The 18,134-nt window shown below is 41.1% G+C and overlaps 1 protein-coding gene across 8 annotated transcripts in view; it reads right to left on the bottom strand.

Moving 5' to 3' along the window:
• Positions 1 to 18,134, bottom strand: part of ABLIM1 (actin binding LIM protein 1) — a 291,491-nt gene that overhangs the window by 52,763 nt on the left and 220,594 nt on the right. For all 8 annotated transcript variants that reach the window (XM_078077085.1, XM_078077083.1, XM_036075711.2 and 5 more), the window contains exons 7-8: positions 4,468 to 4,555; positions 1,170 to 1,228 (exon numbers count right to left, since the gene is read on the bottom strand). In XM_078077085.1, the coding sequence (XP_077933211.1) occupies positions 1,170 to 1,228; positions 4,468 to 4,555 (147 nt within the window). The remainder of the gene's footprint in view (positions 1 to 1,169; positions 1,229 to 4,467; positions 4,556 to 18,134) is intronic.

Here is an 18,134-nt window from a genome sequence, read left to right as displayed (position 1 = left end):
TGAGGGTTATACACACATGCTCAAGCTGAAGCTGTTATTCTGAAATGGAGACCAAAACCATCCTGATATTGGTGGACAAATTCCTTTTCAGTTTGTTTTATTTTTACTCCATTATTCTGAGAAATAGGGTTTTTTTTTCTTTCCCATAAGAGTATGACGCCAATGGGGTTACAATGCATAGCTGCTTACACCTACTAATGGCAGTTTAAGAAGATCTGATATCACACTCTAGAGTTTGGCTTCCAAAATAAATTCAGGCCATTCTTTTCCCTGAGATGCCAAGTGGAACACAGTCAAACTACAGTTTTTCCAAGGATACCACTAAGTCAGCTAACCCGAGAGACTGGGATCGTGTGGACTGGGATCCAGCATGATTATTGCTCAGAAAATATTTCACAGTCCAAGGGAAAAACTAGGGGCATCTGAATAGGATACAGATTATGATACTGACTTATAAGCGTGTACGGCTCTTTGCTTCTGAAACACATAAAATAGTGTCATCTGGAGGTGTTGTCAGGGCTGAATAAGACCAGGAGAAGGTTTTAGAAGTGAGAGGTGAAGAGGGTCTATCCTTTTACCCAAATGCTTAATGTTCAAGGACAGTTACTGAAACATTTTGATGTTACCTAAGAGTTAAGTTACCAGGATGCTTATTCACATTGACACTTCTGGGCTCATCATTGTTTTCCCTAAAGGTTTTATCTGACAAACCATCAGCTTCTGGAGACAGAGGCTACTCAGTGAATTTGGATTTAAGAGGTGAGTAAAATGTACCATGGATGCAGAGTTTGGGTCGGGGTGGCACATTATGGACTAAGTACAAAAACGTCTGGTGAGGTCACCAGATGTTGGACCTAGAACTTGATGAATCATTTTTTCCCATCTGTGTGGTTTGACTGTTCCCTTGAATGCTTTCCTATGAACCTGACTAGTGAAGCAAGGCTTACTTTCTCCAACACAAGCATTGGAAGCATTAACCACAATCGGTTTAACATTCGAGGGAAGGGAACCTCCTTCCCTGGCCAAATGGGCTTTCAACCTGATCTGCTCTTAAGAAAAAAAAGAAAGTCATGAAAAAGTAATTTCCCCAAAACTCCAGTCCTGAGAATTAGTGGCGAGGGCACAGACAGCCAGCAAATGCACCTGGCATCACAGCTCTGTTTCCTTACCCGCAGCTTTTCCTCAGTCTTGGTAGATTGCTTACAGTCGGGATGCCAAACGGTGGAACCTGGAAAGACACAATGCCCGCAAAGAGTTAAAGGAAATGGAAAGAAGCCAGAACTTCTGAGAACATTTCATATCCTTCTCTCTCTATCAGGGGGGAGTGTTAGAGCCCAAGTGAATTATGACAGCTCTAATCTCCAGGTGAGTTTTCCTCATTCAGTCTGAGCTTGCTCTAGAAAGGTCACAATTCTAGACCACAGATACCACTAACGGGCGCAAGAGTGTTGTGACGCAAGAGATGTTTAGTTCTTGACTGAGTGTTGTTGCTGTTGTTTTGGACCATATTATTATCCTTTAAAAGTCATGTCTGTGTGCTTACTACAGGCTGTATTTAATTTAAATAGAAGGCATAAACCATGTTTACAGAACATCAAAACAACCAAGCAATTTAGATAAGGGAGATAGAGTCAAACCCAATAGTCTATATCCAGAAGCAAAACTCACTGAATTTTTTGTTGATCCAATTACACACAGTCATCTACAAAGATATGGAAAACCAAGCCAACTAGTAGAAAGGTCGAAAGTTATGTTACAAATGCAGAAGTTTTCTTTAACTGTTAGCCTTTTAATTAACAAAACAAAACAAAAAATCTCCACTCTCAAACGAGTGAAATTACTACTTAAGTGTCATTTTCTGTCCCTGAGTCAATGCCTCACCTTCTCTGAATATGAAGCCCTTCCCTGGAATGGTGCCCGCATCACAGAACTAAGCAAAACACTTAAATCCCACAGAAAGCTCTTGTAAGAATCCAAGCCCACTGATATGATTTTGAATGCCTAGATATATATGTCATTTATACAGTTGTGGGTCAGACCTGTATGTAAGTCCTATGTTCACCTAAGGACACATTCAAATATGGTTATGGGCAGAAGAACCGAAGGAGCACTAGATAAGACTTTAGCAAATAAAGTTACTAAGTTGAAAGCAGCAAGTAAATGATATAAATTTAATAAGTCTCGGTATGAATATCAGACTTCCCACACATCATTGTTAAATCTTTATCTCTTCAAGCAACCATCTGTGTGTACTTAAAAAGTCACCAAATTAAAGTAACTCTTGAATTATTTTATACTACTGAGCTAAAATAGCTAAAATAATACTCATGACAAGGATAATACCTTTTACATCAGAATAATACTTTAATCCCTATTTAACAATCATTCCTATCTTGCTTAACCCAGAGCCCAAAACAATAAAAACAGAAAAAAAAAGGAAAATGAAACAAACAAACCAGACAGACACATAGTCTTTTCAGCGTTAGCATTTACTCTGAGGCTGGCTACAAAGCACAGGAAATCCTCTTAATGTGGAGAGCCAAGGGTCAGGGTGGGCCCAGAAGCAGCATTCGCTGTGAAGGTTCGAGTGGGAGCCCTTGGCCAGATCACTGGGTTTGCACACAGTGTCACACTGTTCTCCAGAGGTCAGACACACAAGGACTGTGACTCAGGGAGAGTACCAGATGCTGAGGAAGATGAACTACTCATTCTTCAAGGATGTGTCGAGAGGGCAGGCAAAGAGCGCCAAGGCCCAACTCCAGAAGACATTTACAACAATCCCTGGAATTCTGAGGATAGCCCATCTTAACGGATAGTTGTTTATTTGTAGTATGACTGTGCTGTTATTTGCGCACAGCTTGAAATCACTCTCTATTCAGGTTCCAGAACCATGTGAACGTGCAGAGCTGCACCCAGAGCCTTTGAGTCTCAGTTCCTAGCAGACACGGTGTTGACATGCGCCCTTGTGTCTGGTTTTGAGTGCTATGATCGACACACTAAAATCTAAAACAAAGCCTGGAGACCAAATAGAGAATAAATTGGCTCCATGCTGAAAATGCAAAGTGACACCTGCCTATGGCTACGGAGAGTCACAGCCTGCCCTCGGAGAAATGTGTCATATAAAGTCCACATGAGACCATGGGTTTGGGGGCCTGTCATTTCCCTTTATTGGGCCCTTTAAAATTCAGTGACTTTTTTCATCAGAATTTTCCAGAGTGATCATGAAAACTAAGGGATATTTGGGTTGTCATTTTCTCATATAGCTAGCATTTTTCAGAAGAGTAGATAAGGCTTTGCTTTAATATTCAAGAATCATTTCCGTAGACTTTTTTCGTTGTATAAAAACTAAACAGAGAGCAAAGCAAACCATTCATTAAAATACACATAGTGTTAAGTGCAGAGAGACAAAGAAATGAATGCAAAGGCAGATGAGACCTGGTTATTACCAAACTGAATGAGCACCAGCTCCCGTGGTTCTCGCTAATTTTACTGATAAGCCCTTGTCGATTTAATGACTCTTTCTCCAGCTAAAAATAGTAAAATGTTTGTGCAGATGGTGTTGTTTGGAAGAGAATCCTCCCCTAAGCTTCTTGCTGAGAAATTTCAGCATTTTAGGGGAGATAAAAACTAGTCATGGTTACTAAACACTGAGAAAATTTCTCAAAATGATTTTCAATTAGAAAAAAATCTGGGGGCACCTGAGTGGCTCAGCCGGTTAAGCATCCAGCTCTTGATTTCGGCTTAGGTCGTGATCTCAGCATTGTGAGATCGAGCCCCCAGTTGGGCATGGAGCCTGCTTAAGATTCTCTCCCTCTGCCCCTCCCCCCACCACCCCCAAAAATATGATGGTCCTCTGGTAATGAATACTTCTTTGCCACCAAAAACTTCTCCATTTCTCTTTCAGGGACTCTGGGTACGTTCTCTCTCACTCTCTTGCTGCCTCTCTTTCTTTCAATATGAGAGCTACATCATCTTAATGGGATGAAATACATCTATGATGCAATTCACCAACTATGAGGTTTTCTTCTTCCTGAAATCCTGCATAAGAGCAGGTTGGAGGCATTAAAAAACCCTTCTCGCAGGATAGCGAAAGGAGCAAAGACAAAGCAGCATCTAGAAATGCTTTTTCTCTTTTGTCTTGTTTCCCAGACCTCCTGGGGAAGGTTGGGAGGAAGTGTTGCTAATTTTCACTCTTGCCTCACCTCCATAGGACCAAACATCAAATCCTATTCGTTAATTCCAGAAGCAACACATTCCTTTGTTAAACACACTCAGGGGCTCATGGCTGGCAGGTCAACTGCTTGGCTGATTAATACTAACTGATGAGGTAACTTCCGGCCACATTCATTTTGGATCTGGGAAGCCTTGTAGCTAATGAAATGCCTCCTTCTCTGAAAACAAACAAACAAAGCAAGGTTTTCTTTCCCCAGGCGGAAAGAACTTACTGAATTCTTGAGTCCATCTTACCTTGAAGATACATTTCCTCTCCTTCTGTGAACATCTGATTGCATCTGCTGCATCGTGCACAGCTGGGGTGGTAATGTTTGTCACCTGCCTGCAAGAGAAGAGGTAGGGACTATTTAGTTTACACCTTGTCACAGCTCCCAGCCTCTTTCCTGGACATGGGGATTTGGAGGCAAAGAGAAACAGCTGAGGCAGGAAAAATAATTGTCCCATTGACCTAACCTCCTATACCAACAGCCCTGGAAGCGGAAGCTGACCCCATTAGAACTGGAAGGGGCTCAAAGACCAGCTACTGATGCCTGGATGATAGGGGGGCCTCGCTTCTTGGGGTTTCTGGCATCCATCTCTCTCTTGGCCTGGTCGCTCTTGGATGGTTGCTAGTTACACACCATGTGCCTGAGATGAGTCCACTCCATCTCCAAAAAACCCCACCCCCAAAACATTAACATCCAAATTGATGTGGAGACTCATACTGGTTTGTACTAAAGTAATAAAAAGAAAGGATTCTCATATTTAGCAGGTTCTTGTTTTCTTAGCTAAACTGTCTAAAAATAATAAAATCTATCTAGCTTACATCAAGACGGGAAAAGCCATAGTAAAGGACATAATCCACAGCTTTCATCTTAGGAGGACCCCAAATTCTCTTCTATGTTGCTTATAACAGTCTTTTGCCAGTGTTATATTGTTTTCTGAAGAAGGCATTTTACTGAGGTGGCCTTGCATTATTCATGAGCATTTCACATTCCTAAATATGACAGATGCCACCACAGCAGGTGTTGACTTCCCCTAAGCAAAATGTCACTGGACACAGGGATAATTCTCTAGACAGGTGCCAAGTCACATTAGAGTCATGCTCCAAATGTACGCCTGACAAAATGAAATCTTTTCGTTTATAGCTTAGCAAAAAATCTTCACCACCTAAAAATTATCAAATATACTCTGCAATGAAATCATTTTATTAACCAAGTGTGAAATAGTTCTTTTGCATGAACCACACGAAGGCAGTGCTGAGAGCCCAGAGTTAGAAGTAGCTGCCCCCTGTGCTTGCATGAAATCTCAACAGTAAATCAGAGGTCAGGTAGTGATTCCTTTCTCACACCCTCCAGTAGAAACTACAAAAGCCACTTAGCAACCAGAGTGGGAGATGGTGGTTGGTTACTCAAGACAATCAAGTGGAAAAAAATTTATTTCAAAATAGAAGCCAGGAATGAAATCTGTTGAATGGTGCCGATCAGAAAATTCTAGAAGTGGTGCTCTTGTTTTGGTTCACACACTATTATTTAATTATTTTTTTCCCAGGGGATGAAGGAAGCATAGGAAATGTCACACAAAGTAGCTCCTTCCCTTAGGCCATCCAGAGCCAAATGTGAGTGAAAGGAGAAAGAGAAAAGTCACAGTAAGTTCTAAACCACTGTAGTTCAGCTGGGATGCTAATGCTGAGAGTTCCCAGCCAGTTAGGACAATCTCTGGATTCTCAAGGAAAATGTAAGTGAAAGAATTAAGGCACCTTGACAGGAAGTTTGTGTAGTCTACAGTGAAAAGCACACTCCTCAGTAAACTGGGAGAAGGAAGATAGATCTTCAAACTGATACAGTGTATCTGTCATATTTAGTGGTGCAATATTAGGTGCATTCTCAACAAAGATAGCACCAAGACAATGACTTACACTTTCACCAAAGTTTTTCTACATTGTTTTAGTCCTAGCCAATGTGATAAGGCAAGAAGAAATAAAAATGCAGGTCACTAATGAAAGAGTTCAAATAGCTAGATAAAAAATAAACACACAAAACCCCATAGCTTTCTCATTGACTAGCAATACAAATTCAGTCAGTGTAATGGGAAAACAGGACTCCATTTCTAATAGCAACAAACAAACCCTTCAATGCAAGATCTACATAAAGAAAACTATAGAATTTAACCGATGGACATAAAAGGCTAACACACATATAATATTTCTGGATGAGGAAACTAAATATTTAAAGATGTCAATTTATCTAAAATGAACCTATTAATGCAATGCATTCTCAGTCACAATACTCATAGGGGTTTCATCTACAGATCTTGACAACCTGATTCTGTAAGTTCATATGGAAGAAAAAAATGCACAAAATAGGGGCGCCTGGGTGGCTCAGTTGTTAAGTGTCTGCCTTCGGCTCAGGTCATGATCTCAGTGTCATGGGATCGAGCCCCGCATCGGGCTCCCTGCTCCGCGGGAAGCCTGCTTCTCCCTCTCCCACTCCCCCTGCTTGTGTTCCTGCTCTATCTCTCTCTGTCAAATAAATAAATAAAATCTTTTTTAAAAAAATGCACAAAATAAAAGACTTTTTTTTTTTTTTTTTAAAAAAGAGCATCAACGAAGGGGGATTTTCCATTCCTGACATAAAAAGTTATTCTAAGGGGCGCCTGGGTGCCTCAGTCCTTGAGTTTCTGCCTTCGGCTCAGATCATGATCTCAGGCTTCTGGGATCAAGCCCCGCATAAGGCTCTCTGCCCAGCGGGAAGCCAGCTTCTCCCTCTCCCATTCCCCCTGCTTGTGTTCCCTCTCTCATTGTGTCTGTCAAATAAATAAATAAAATCTTTGAAAAAAAAGTTATCCTAAGGCTCAAATAATTAAAGTTCTTCAATACTGGTCCAGGAATAGAAAATAAATCGGTGAAACAGATAACTCAGAAAAGCCAGTTGCACAGATCTACACAAGATAATTTAGTCTACGATAAAGGTGGCATTTCCAATGAGTTGCAAAATGGATTATTCCACTAATGGTGAGAACAATGGATTCTCCACTTAGAGAGAGGTAAAACTAGATTCTTAATTCTTAACCTACAAAAAAAGAATTCTAGAGAGTTACAGAGCTAAATATAGAAACAAAAATGTAGAAATATTAGATGAATACATAGGAGATAATTTAGTATACTTGGGGGTAGGAATGCTTTCCTAAACAAGGCAAAATCTAGAAACAATAAAGACAAATAACGACTGTGCACACACATAAAAATGTCTAGACATAAAAAAGTTAAAGGAAGAGTAGCAGAGAAAAAATACTTGCCATGCATGTCATACAAAAGATTATTATCCAGAATATATAAAGAGTATCTCTAATAAAAAATAAGTAGGAACATGGGCAAAAAGCAATTTCCAGAGGACATGTAGAAGACCCCCAAAATAAAAAATTAGCTCAACTCCACCAGGAATCAGGGAAACCCAATTTAGAAAAAAAGATGTTTTTCTTCACCAAACTGGCAAAGATAAAGAGAAGACTAACGTGAGGAAAAAGGCATTCTCACACACTGTTGGTGAGCAAAATTCTTTTTGGAAGGCAGCTTTGGCAATATTTACTCAAATTTAATATGCACATACTCTGATGCATGATACCACTGCTAGAAAGCTATCTTACAGAAACTCTCAAACCTGTGCTTAAGAGTGTACGTATTAAGGATCTTCAACATTATTTGTAACAGCAAAGAACAAAACAACAGAAAGCAACCTAAATAACCTAAATAAGAAAGTAGTTAAATAAAATATTGAATCATATGTAGCCATTAAAGGAATGAAATAAACTTACATGGAAAGAGTTTAAACTAATGCTGCCAAGAGAAAAAATCATCCAGAAAAACAACGCCTATGATGTAGTCCCATAAAGTACTAGCTGACAGTGTGGAGACACTGGGGTAGGTCTGACTGGATCCAAATCCAGTTCCAGCGTGATGCAGTCTTGTGAAGGGGGCAGGCTCTCTGAACATACAGCACTCCACTGCTGTAACTACCTCACAGGACGTGATTAGGGTGAGTGATCATATGATTTTTTTTCCCAAAGATTTTATTCCTTTATTCATAAGAGACACAGAGAGAGAGAGAGGCAGAGGGAGAAGCAGGCTCCCCACTGAGCCGGGAGCCCGATGTGGGGCTCGATCCCAGGACCCTGGGATCATGACCTGAGCCGAAGGCAGACGCTTAACCATCTGAGCCACCCAGGCGCCCCAATCATATGATATTTTGAAAATGGTGCAGCACACTAGTACATATAGTAATAATAACAGAAACAATAACAATAATTAACAGTAATCCTCTGAACAGAGGTGGTCCCAGGGCCATTCACAAAGAGAAGGCTTGTTAGCGCAGGTTGGGATGCTGGTAAAAGGCCCCCTCGGTGCCCATTCTTTCCCAAGGACAGGCACAGGAGAGTAACTGTTACACGAACTCTCATACAAGGCGGATGGAAAATATGCCAAGGCCCCAGGTGCAGGGCTGTGGTGTATAAACCATTAGCAAAAACACTGCTAAGAAACAATACCAGCATGACGCCCGGGACATCGGTTGGGACCCATGCACTCGCTCATCTCAGAATGCTGAACATGTCAAGTAATTCGAGGAGCCAGAATCAAAGTCCATTTCGCAGCCATTCAAAAGTCTGTTTTTGTAGCAGTGCGGGCCTGGGGGACCACACGCGGTCAGGGGCTCAAGGACAAGGGAACCTCTGTTTTGCATGTGAGAGCCACCTCCTCTCTTTCGTTTCTTCTTATGCTGGTACCCATGACGGTTCACAGTCAAGCCCTATGCACAGGGCCAGGAAAAGGGATCAGAGCTGAACACAGACGTGGGTTCATATGCAAACCAACCCCCAACATGGACATAGCTGATCAAAATCATTTACACTGGAGTCATTTATAGAAGAAGGAAAAGTATTTCAGATCATGAGCAAAATGGAAGACTAGACAATAAACATACAATTCATTGTGGAGAGGAGGTTATTGATTACAAACTTTTAAAGCACAGTGTGGGCTTTGTTCTGACAGGTGACTTCATAAGTGACAGTGACTAGGTACCTGGCCCCAAGCCCACACCCTGCCACTCTAGCTGTTCCTGGGCCTGTGGGGCCAGATGCGCTGCTGGGGCTCCCCAGAGCTCCACAATCACTGTTCTCCACCCATCTTTCTACCCTGCTATGTAAAAAAATTACAACTTATTTTCTTCTTTTTTGCATATTCAAAATGCACATGTTAAAAGTCTACATTCTGGCTGGCATTACACCCTATGGAAAGTAAACAATTTGCTCATTTAGCTGAGTTTTATAAAGCACCTGCCTACACATTCAAAGTGCAAAAAACGGCTTGCCTTTAATAATGCTGATTATGTCAGACTTCTGTGGTAATTATTACTATTTGGTTAATCTCTAAATTGGAGTAGGAACTTTAGCATACAGACTAGAATACCATCTGGAGTAATATCATTTACTATAAGGCAGGATTTAGTTTAATGCACCATTTTTTTTTTAAATCCACTCTCTAGCAGAGCAGATAATTCTGAACTCCTTGCGGATGAGGGGGTCCCCTGGGAAAGGACTACCATATTTGCAATCAAGAGACTGGGTGCCATTCCGTAATGTATTACCCATGAGACCCCAATGATGTCACTACTTAACCTCTCCAAGCCCCCAGGCCCCTCATCTGTAAAAAGTGAAGGGCTGGACTAGACAATTTCAAGTCCCATTCAGCTGTAAAATTCTATGAATCTGTGTGAAATCCCATACCTCTACAAGCTCACACAGCAGTGATAACTGAAAAGCAATTTGGGTAGAGAAAGGAAATTCTTGATAGCAGGGAATGACTCTATAGTGCCTTATACTGAGGAGGATTTCTGGATGCCCTAAGCCCTGTGCCGACTCTAACAGCCCACTGGGAGTAGCAAAAGAGAACTGCAATTATAGAACCCATCCTTGGTCAGATAATCTGCTTGCCTGATAATCTGCTTAGCTCCTGGATGACCAACTGTGCTTTTTAGTTTTTCTTTACCCTCTTTCTCTTGCCCTACTCCTAACACGAGCCCAGGAAATGTGGAAGGTGGCCCTTGAGGTCAACCTTTAGCCATTTATAACTAATGTCCTACCTACTTCCAAAAAAAAAAAAAAAAAAAGACTTGCAGATTCTTATCAGAGAAGGTCATGATCTATAAACAACTGGACAAAAACCTTAGAGGAAAAGAAAATATCAGGACTCTAAACTCAGGCCAACTTGTTGTGATCCGAGTTTCTCAGCAGATGAGGACAAAAGGGAAAACGGGCCATTAAAAGTCTCACTGTGTGAAACAATGGCTATATACAATTGTCACTGGAGAGGCAAGGTTTCCTATTCTAAATTAATAACAGTCATTGTAGGCTGAACTTCCACAGGGTCAGGCTCTGTGCCAGGCATTTTATCAAAGACTGTAAGTGCCTGGCCTCACAACATTCCTATGATGTAGGTGCTATTTTACAGTCTTAGACTGCAAGCAAAGAAACTAACACTCAAAGTGGACAATTTACTCAGAGCCCCCAGTGCTTCCAAAAAGTAGAGCCAGACCTACCCTCCAAAAGCACCCAAACAATTCTCATAGAGGGACCTTGGCTCTGAAATGGAAAATTACCTTCCATACTAACTTTGCTGATGGTTGGCAACGTTGAAGTAGTTATTTCTCATATAGACCCTTGAGAAAAACCAAGGGTGTAACCCTGAAAGATAATTGAATGTAGTCATTTCCATATGGGGAAGTTAAACTCTCAAGGTCTAGGTTGCAGTTTTTGTTTTTGTTTTTTTTTAAGTTCTAACTTGATTCAGAGATGATTTGCTTAGAATACCCAAAGGAATAAACAAATTGCTTTCCTGTCCCCAAGACTCTTGCAAACGCAGCTCTGGTTGATGGTGACTTTAGATGAAGGACATGCAAACACTTGGAGGTAAGTGTGTTGGCCTAGATCAGGACTTTTCTAACGTTACTGCACATAAGCAATACCCAAGATTCTTTCAAAAATGGGTTCACTGGCCTTAAGGTGGGGCCCAGAAATCAGCTTCTTTCTTTGTTTTATGAGCACTGAAATGAGTACACAAATCATCATGAACTAGGGAAACACCAGTCTGGGTGGTTTCCAAACCCTAAACCTGATAGTAGACAAGGAGGCCAAAGAGAGTAACAAGGATCTGTTGCTTACACGGCAGGTGCATGGGTGGGAAGGGAGAGGCAGAATCACGTAAGTTCCCTGTTTTACTCCTGTAGAAAGGCAGTGTGGGGGCTGACTCAGCCTTCTTTATGTTTGCTGTTTTTTTCCTTAAAGCAGGAAAGGCTTCCAATGGGACTGGACTGGCTTGATCTCAAGTTGAACACTCACCTGTTCCAGGAGCGGTTTTGTTTTTGTTTTGTTTTTTTTCTCTAATGCAGGATCCTGAACAGGCAGGATAATGAGGGTGTGCCTTGGCCCAAAGTCTGTATCCTGGGCAAAGGTGAGTAAATCCGTTTGCCCAGGCAGCGTTCATGAAGCCCAGAGGGCTCTACGCAAGTCGGTACAAAGCCAACCTGCACAGATGAGAACATCCTTCAGCCAGACAGCCTTAACCACCCAACCCCAGCTGCAACCTCTGCTCCAAACATGTGTGCTGTGTCGGGGGGTGGGGGGGGGGTGGTGGCAGCTCATCTTCCCCAGTGAAGATGCACAAAACAGAGCAGAGAGAAATACACCACTGCCTTCCAATGATCTGGTTCCCTTTGGCCAGCTGCTCAAGATATAAAAGAGCATCAACTCCCTTCTATTTTATAAAAATATTCATTTATGAGAGAGGGAGAGGGAGGGAGAAAGAAAGAGTGTTGGAGGTGGAGAGGGAGAGAGAGAATCCTCAAGCAGACTCCCCGTTGAGCATGGAGCCTGATGCAGCACTCGATCCCAGGACCCTGAGATCATGACCTGAGTCAAAATTGAGAGTAGGCTGCTTAACTGACTGAGCCACCCAGGTCCCCCTCAACTGCCTTCTTTTAATGAGAGGTAAAGAATGGAAAAAGTGGCGACATCCCAGTGTAAATGCATATTACATTTTTGCAGTTGGTTATTGCTTTCTCATCTCCTTCCAAGGAATTAAGTGCAAAAATTTTAAAGCAGTCTTTACAATTTAATAGTGCTAGATAAATGTTATCTGTAAATGTGTGCATTCCTACAGGACCTAACCAGTCTCTTTAAAAATTGATCTATAGATTCAGTGCAATCTCTACCAAAATTCCAGCTGGATTATTTGTAGGGATTGAAAAGCTGATCCTAAAATGTATGTGGCAATACAAAGGACCTAGGAAAGTCAAAAAACTTTTTAAAAGAATAGGATAAAGTCAGAGGACTTACACTATCTGATTTCAAAATTTTCTATAAAGCTAGAAGTTAACAAGACAGCATGGACTGGCTTTGGGATAGACATATAGGTCAATGGAATAGAAGAGAGAAGTCCAAAATAACCCCCCACATTCATGGTTAATTGATTTTAAGTAAAGTGCCAAGACAATTTGATAGGGAGGAGATAGTCTTTCCAACAAATGATGATGGGACAGTTAGATACACATATTCAATCAAACCCCTACCTCACACCATGAGGTGTGTTAAGTTCACGTAAAATGAACTTAAAATGGATCATGGACCTAATAAAAGCTAAAACTATAAAACTTCTAGACAAGAACATCAAAGAAAATCTTTGTGATTTTGGTTTAATATTTCTTAGATATTCTACAAAAACATAATTCGTAAAAGAAAAAAGACTGATAAATTGGATGTCATCAAAATTAAAATCTTTTTCTCTTCAAAAGATATCATTAAGAAAATAGAAAGATGAGCCACAGACTGGAAGAAATTTCTGCAAATCATATGTCTAAAAAAGGCCTAGTATCCAGAATATATAAAAACCAATTAAAATTCAAAATAAGAGGCCAAGCAACTCGGTTGAAAAAAAAACGGGCACAAGATTGAAGTAAACACTTCACAAAAGAAGATATACGCATGCTGAAAAAACACATGAAAATATTTTAAACACCCTTAAGTCATAAGGGAAATAAAATGAAAACCACAATGAAATACCATTACACACTAGCTACAGAGGCTATAATTAAAAAGACAGACCATACCAAGTGTTGAGGAGGATGTGGAGAAAGTAATACACTCACCCATTGCTGGTGAGAATGTAAAATGGTATAGCTAGTTTGGAAACCTCTGGCAGTTTCTCAAAAAGTTAAACATAAATAAACCATGTGACCCAGCACTACTACTCCTAGGTTTCGAGCTAAAAGACATGGTAACATACGTCCATACAAAGAGAGAGAAAGGGAAAGGGAAAGGGAAAGGGAAAGGGAAAGGGAAAGGGAAAGGGAAGGGAAGGGAAGGGAAGGGAAGGGAAGAAAAAGAAGAGTGAGATCGGGGGCAGGAGACCTCACTGGGAAGACAGGAGGAACTTTTCTATTCACTATCCACAGTGACACATCAGGGCATACATACACTCATTCCTTTGGGGGGTGGGGTGTCCAGATTCTTTTGGAAAGTTGTTGAAAAATACGGATTCTTTTTCCAGAATAAAATGTACCTTTATATATAGAAAGCTAGATATACACATATAATATTGTATTGTTAGCAATTATCTGGAGATTTGAACATTTACGAAAGGATTAAAAAAAATAGTTTGCTAATCTAATAATTATTTCTCTGTCTTCAGAGGAAGTACCATTCTTTTTTGTACAAGAAGAGAAACCAGACTACCGGGAGATTAAGTAACTTGCCCAGGACCACACGAGAAGTTGCACTGAAAATCTGGACAACCACATTCACCTTAGTGTAGCTACTGGGACTCTTCCAGGCTGGTTCTTTGATGGTACGCTTTCACACACAATATTTAATTGGATTCTTTTCCGACCCTTTGAAATAGGTGACATCATTTTTAAAAAATATTTTTACTGTTTTATTTTAAGATTTTATTTATTTATTTGAGAGAGAGAGAATGAGAGAGAGAGAGAGCATGAGAGGGGAGAGGGTCAGAGGAGAAGCAGACTCCCTGCTGAGCAGGAAGCCTGATGCAGGACTCGATCCTGGGACTCCAGGATCATGACCTGAGCCAAAGGCAGTTGCTTAACTAACTGAGACACCCAGGCGCCCAAAATAGGTGACATCATTCTTCTTGTTTATAATGATCAAACTGAGGCTCAGAGACCAAATGACTTGCTGTGCCAAGACCAAGGTCATAGAGCTAAGTGTCAGAACTAGAAAACATCCCAGATCTTAGGATACAAATTTGATTCTCTTGGATCAATACCACCACAACACCTACATTGCTTTTCATTTCAGAAATCCTAGGCAACTAGAAAAATAATTCCCATGTGATGGAAAAAGATGGTTAAGATGATTGAGAAGAGACATTTTATTAACATCCATCTTGGATATTTTGCCAAATTTTAAGTCAGAGCGAATAACTACATTGAAGGCAAAACATAAATCTGAAACTAATCAAGGTGAATCTCTACATTTGAAACTAACCTCTGCTCCCTGGTGCCCCCATAGCTCTGTGCTCCCACTGTCAGACGTGTTTGCTTTTGCCTCCAGTTATTATGGCTGGACCATCTGCCCTACCCCACTGTGCAACATGGAATGGAACGAGATGGGCTTTGGAACCAAGAGAACCCGGAGGTCTGCATTCTGGCCTTGCAAACATTGTGGCCTTGGGCACTTTTCTGGAATCATTTCTTCATCTGTAAAAACTGGCATTAGAAAATCTACCATGTAGGATTATTATAAAAAATAACCAAAGGTAAGTTGATAGCAAAGTATCTGGTACCAGTCAGTGTAGGTGAGCTTTTTCTCTCTCTTTCACATTGGATTGTGCTTTCTTTTGAATACACGGGCCACACCTATACCTCCATAACTCTAGGATCTCTCTTGCTCTCCACACAGCCAGTACTCCAGAAGCGTCTGACGAATTTGTAGCAGAAACCCTTATCAGAAAACCTCTAAGTCAATTAGCCACATTACCTGCACAATTACAACAGCTCAAAGAGAAGTAATGGATGAATTTCAGGGCCCTAGCTACAATTTCATTATGTACTTGTTTCTAGACACTGTGCTAAGCACCTCATAAACCATATCCCATCTGACCCTCCCTGCAACACTGAGAGGGAAATGTTACACCCATTTAACAGATGAGGAAATCAAACGTTAGCAAGATCGAGAAATTGTCCAAGGTTACTCAGCTAGGGATAGAACTGTCATCTGAATTCAGGTCTGTCCAACTCCAAACTGCAGAACCACCCCCTACAGCCTTCCCAGCCCCCGGCAGCTCAGTTAACGAGGGAGGGCTCCCCCCGCCCCTTGAGATCTGCTCTCTCTCTTACTACTTTACAGGATCATCTTTCAACTTCTTTTTCTTTCTCTAAGAATACAAATAAAAGTTTATCATGCAAAATTAAGGCCCCTTCATATTTTACAATTTGCTAATGCTAAGGAAAGACCAGATAATTTCTTAAATCCATAACAAAAATTTTACTTTCACTGTCCCTTCTGCCCCCAGCTATCAACAGTGTAATCAAATGTTATTTGTGGCTCAGTCGGTTAAGCATCTGCCTTTGGCTCAGGTCGTGATCGCGGGGTCCTGGGATCGAGTCCCACATCAGGCTCCCTGCTCAGCACGGAGTCTGCTTCCCCCTCTCCCTCTGTCCACCGCCCCCCACCCCACCCCGGCTCATGCTCCCTCAAATAAATAAAACCTTAAAAAAATAAATAAAAAAAAATAAAAACCACTATAAGTAACACCAAGGCCTTTAAAGCCAACTGTCCTAAATGTTCTTTCTTGACATATGCGATCTTCGTGGTATGGGACCATGTGATCCTAAATCCTTATAAACCAGGCCCAGCAGCTTCAGACTACCTGTTGTTTTCAGATGCAACAATAGCAACGTCATGTCTCCCAGGTACCAAACGTCCTTGAAACTAAGAACTGATTAAATAGCACGGATAACATCATCCCATTATTCTCTTCCGATAAGTTATTAGGAATTACAACATAGTTCAGAGGGTAGCCCCTGACCTGAGGATTTGGTGTTGAATTTCCTTGGGTGTTAGCTGAATTTGGTATTCCCTGACCAGGCGCTTTGTTTGTGATTGTTGCAATCTGTTCCAGTTTGGTGCTTTCCTTTTCTTGGTTATCAAAAATGCCATGCATTTTACATTTTATATCAGATTGTTCTCCCTTACAAGGTAGGTAGGAAGTCTTGAATACACTTCTTTCTCTCTCTTCTTTGGAGTAGGAAAGAGGATTGCCTTTGTTTTTTCATTTACATAAACTTCTTTATTGAAGTATAACATGCACTGAGAAAAACGCACAAGCTGTATTTGAATGACTTTTCATAAATGCACCGTATCTTAAAACTGGCACCCAAAGCAAGAAAGAGAACATTATCTGCATCCAGAAGCTCCCCGCACGCTCTCCTCCAGTCACATGACTTCTATTCACTATGCTGACCTCCAACTCCATAGGCGAGTTTTACCTGGTTTTGAAGTTTACATAAATGGAAGCAAATATGTCTGGCTTCCTTTACTCAATGGTACAAGAATTATCCATGAGGCTGCGTGTAGTTTTCTTCATTACATCTCGTGACTGCGTAGTATTCTTTTATGTAAATATGCTACATTTATTCATTCCAATCTTGATGGACATTTGGGTAGCTTGAAAGCGTTGGGTGTTCTGAACAGTATTGCTGTGAAAATTCCCACCTGTGTCTTCTGGTGAATTATATACAAGTTTCGGCTGCACAGACACATAGGAGCAGACAGCGTACGGCAAGGTCATCGGGAGTGTTTATGCTGAACCTCAGCAGCCACTACCAAACAGTTGTCCAAGGCGGGGTTTTGCCTTTTATTACAATTTTAATCTTAGAGGAATTTGAAGGAATTAAATAAGAAGGATCAAATTAAGAGCGCTTGGCCAAATGGATTCCCAAAGTGTTTTTCTAACCTCTGTGAAGTGAATGATGTTTTTTACATAAAATGGTCTCTAAGTAGACGCACCGTAGCTTAATTCTCTCAGGTCTCCACTATTCCGGGCTCTCCAGAGTGCCACTGAGCAATTTTCAATCCTTCTTTCATCCTTGTCCTTCTGTTGGCCCTATCCTTTCAACTGATGGGGAGATGTGCATGCAAGGCAAATAATGCTCATATTTAAATCCTAAACTGACTCAAAATCAGCAGACAATGCCTGGCGTTGCTGGATCGCTTTGCAGAAGGCTTGGCCACCAAGCCTCAAAAGTGGCTTCTTCTGGTTAGGGCCAAGGTCCACTGGAAAGAGTAAACAAGAATTGGGTTTGGAAGGCTGAGCACTTCAGTGGCTACTAAGAGATCTAATTTTTCCTCTCAGGATTGAGCTTAAACATTTCTTATCCATTACTTTTCTTGGTAATAATACCCTTTGCATTTGTTCTATAGCAGAACACTTATTAAATGTGTTCCCATTTAACCCACCCAGGGCTTTGTGTGGTACCCTATTACTTTTATGCCTATTTATGGGCTCAGTAAGGTCTTCAAAGTTACAGAGCTAGGGTTCAAATCTACGTTTTTTGATAAAGTCCACTCTCCCCTCCCCCCCACAACCTGTTACATGTCAAGGGTCAGAAAGACTGAAAATCACTTTGGTGGCTTGGACAGCTTAAAAATAAGAAGCTTCTATCCTCCCTCCCTTCCAGAAATTACCACGGAGTACAGGAGCTAACCACTCAGGTGAGATCCAGTGGAACTTCGTAAGGCTATCCCTCATACAACAGTGACTCACTTGAGGTGATGATAATTTGAGATCATTGACAAGGAAAGGATCTTGGTTCCTGGGGACTCCTTAGGAGGGGCTCAATCGGCCTGTTTTAGAC

Source organism: Halichoerus grypus, chromosome 7 (assembly GCF_964656455.1).
Source record: "Halichoerus grypus chromosome 7, mHalGry1.hap1.1, whole genome shotgun sequence".
NCBI lineage: Eukaryota > Metazoa > Chordata > Mammalia > Carnivora > Phocidae > Halichoerus > Halichoerus grypus.
This window is presented reverse-complemented; position numbering and strand designations above follow the sequence as displayed.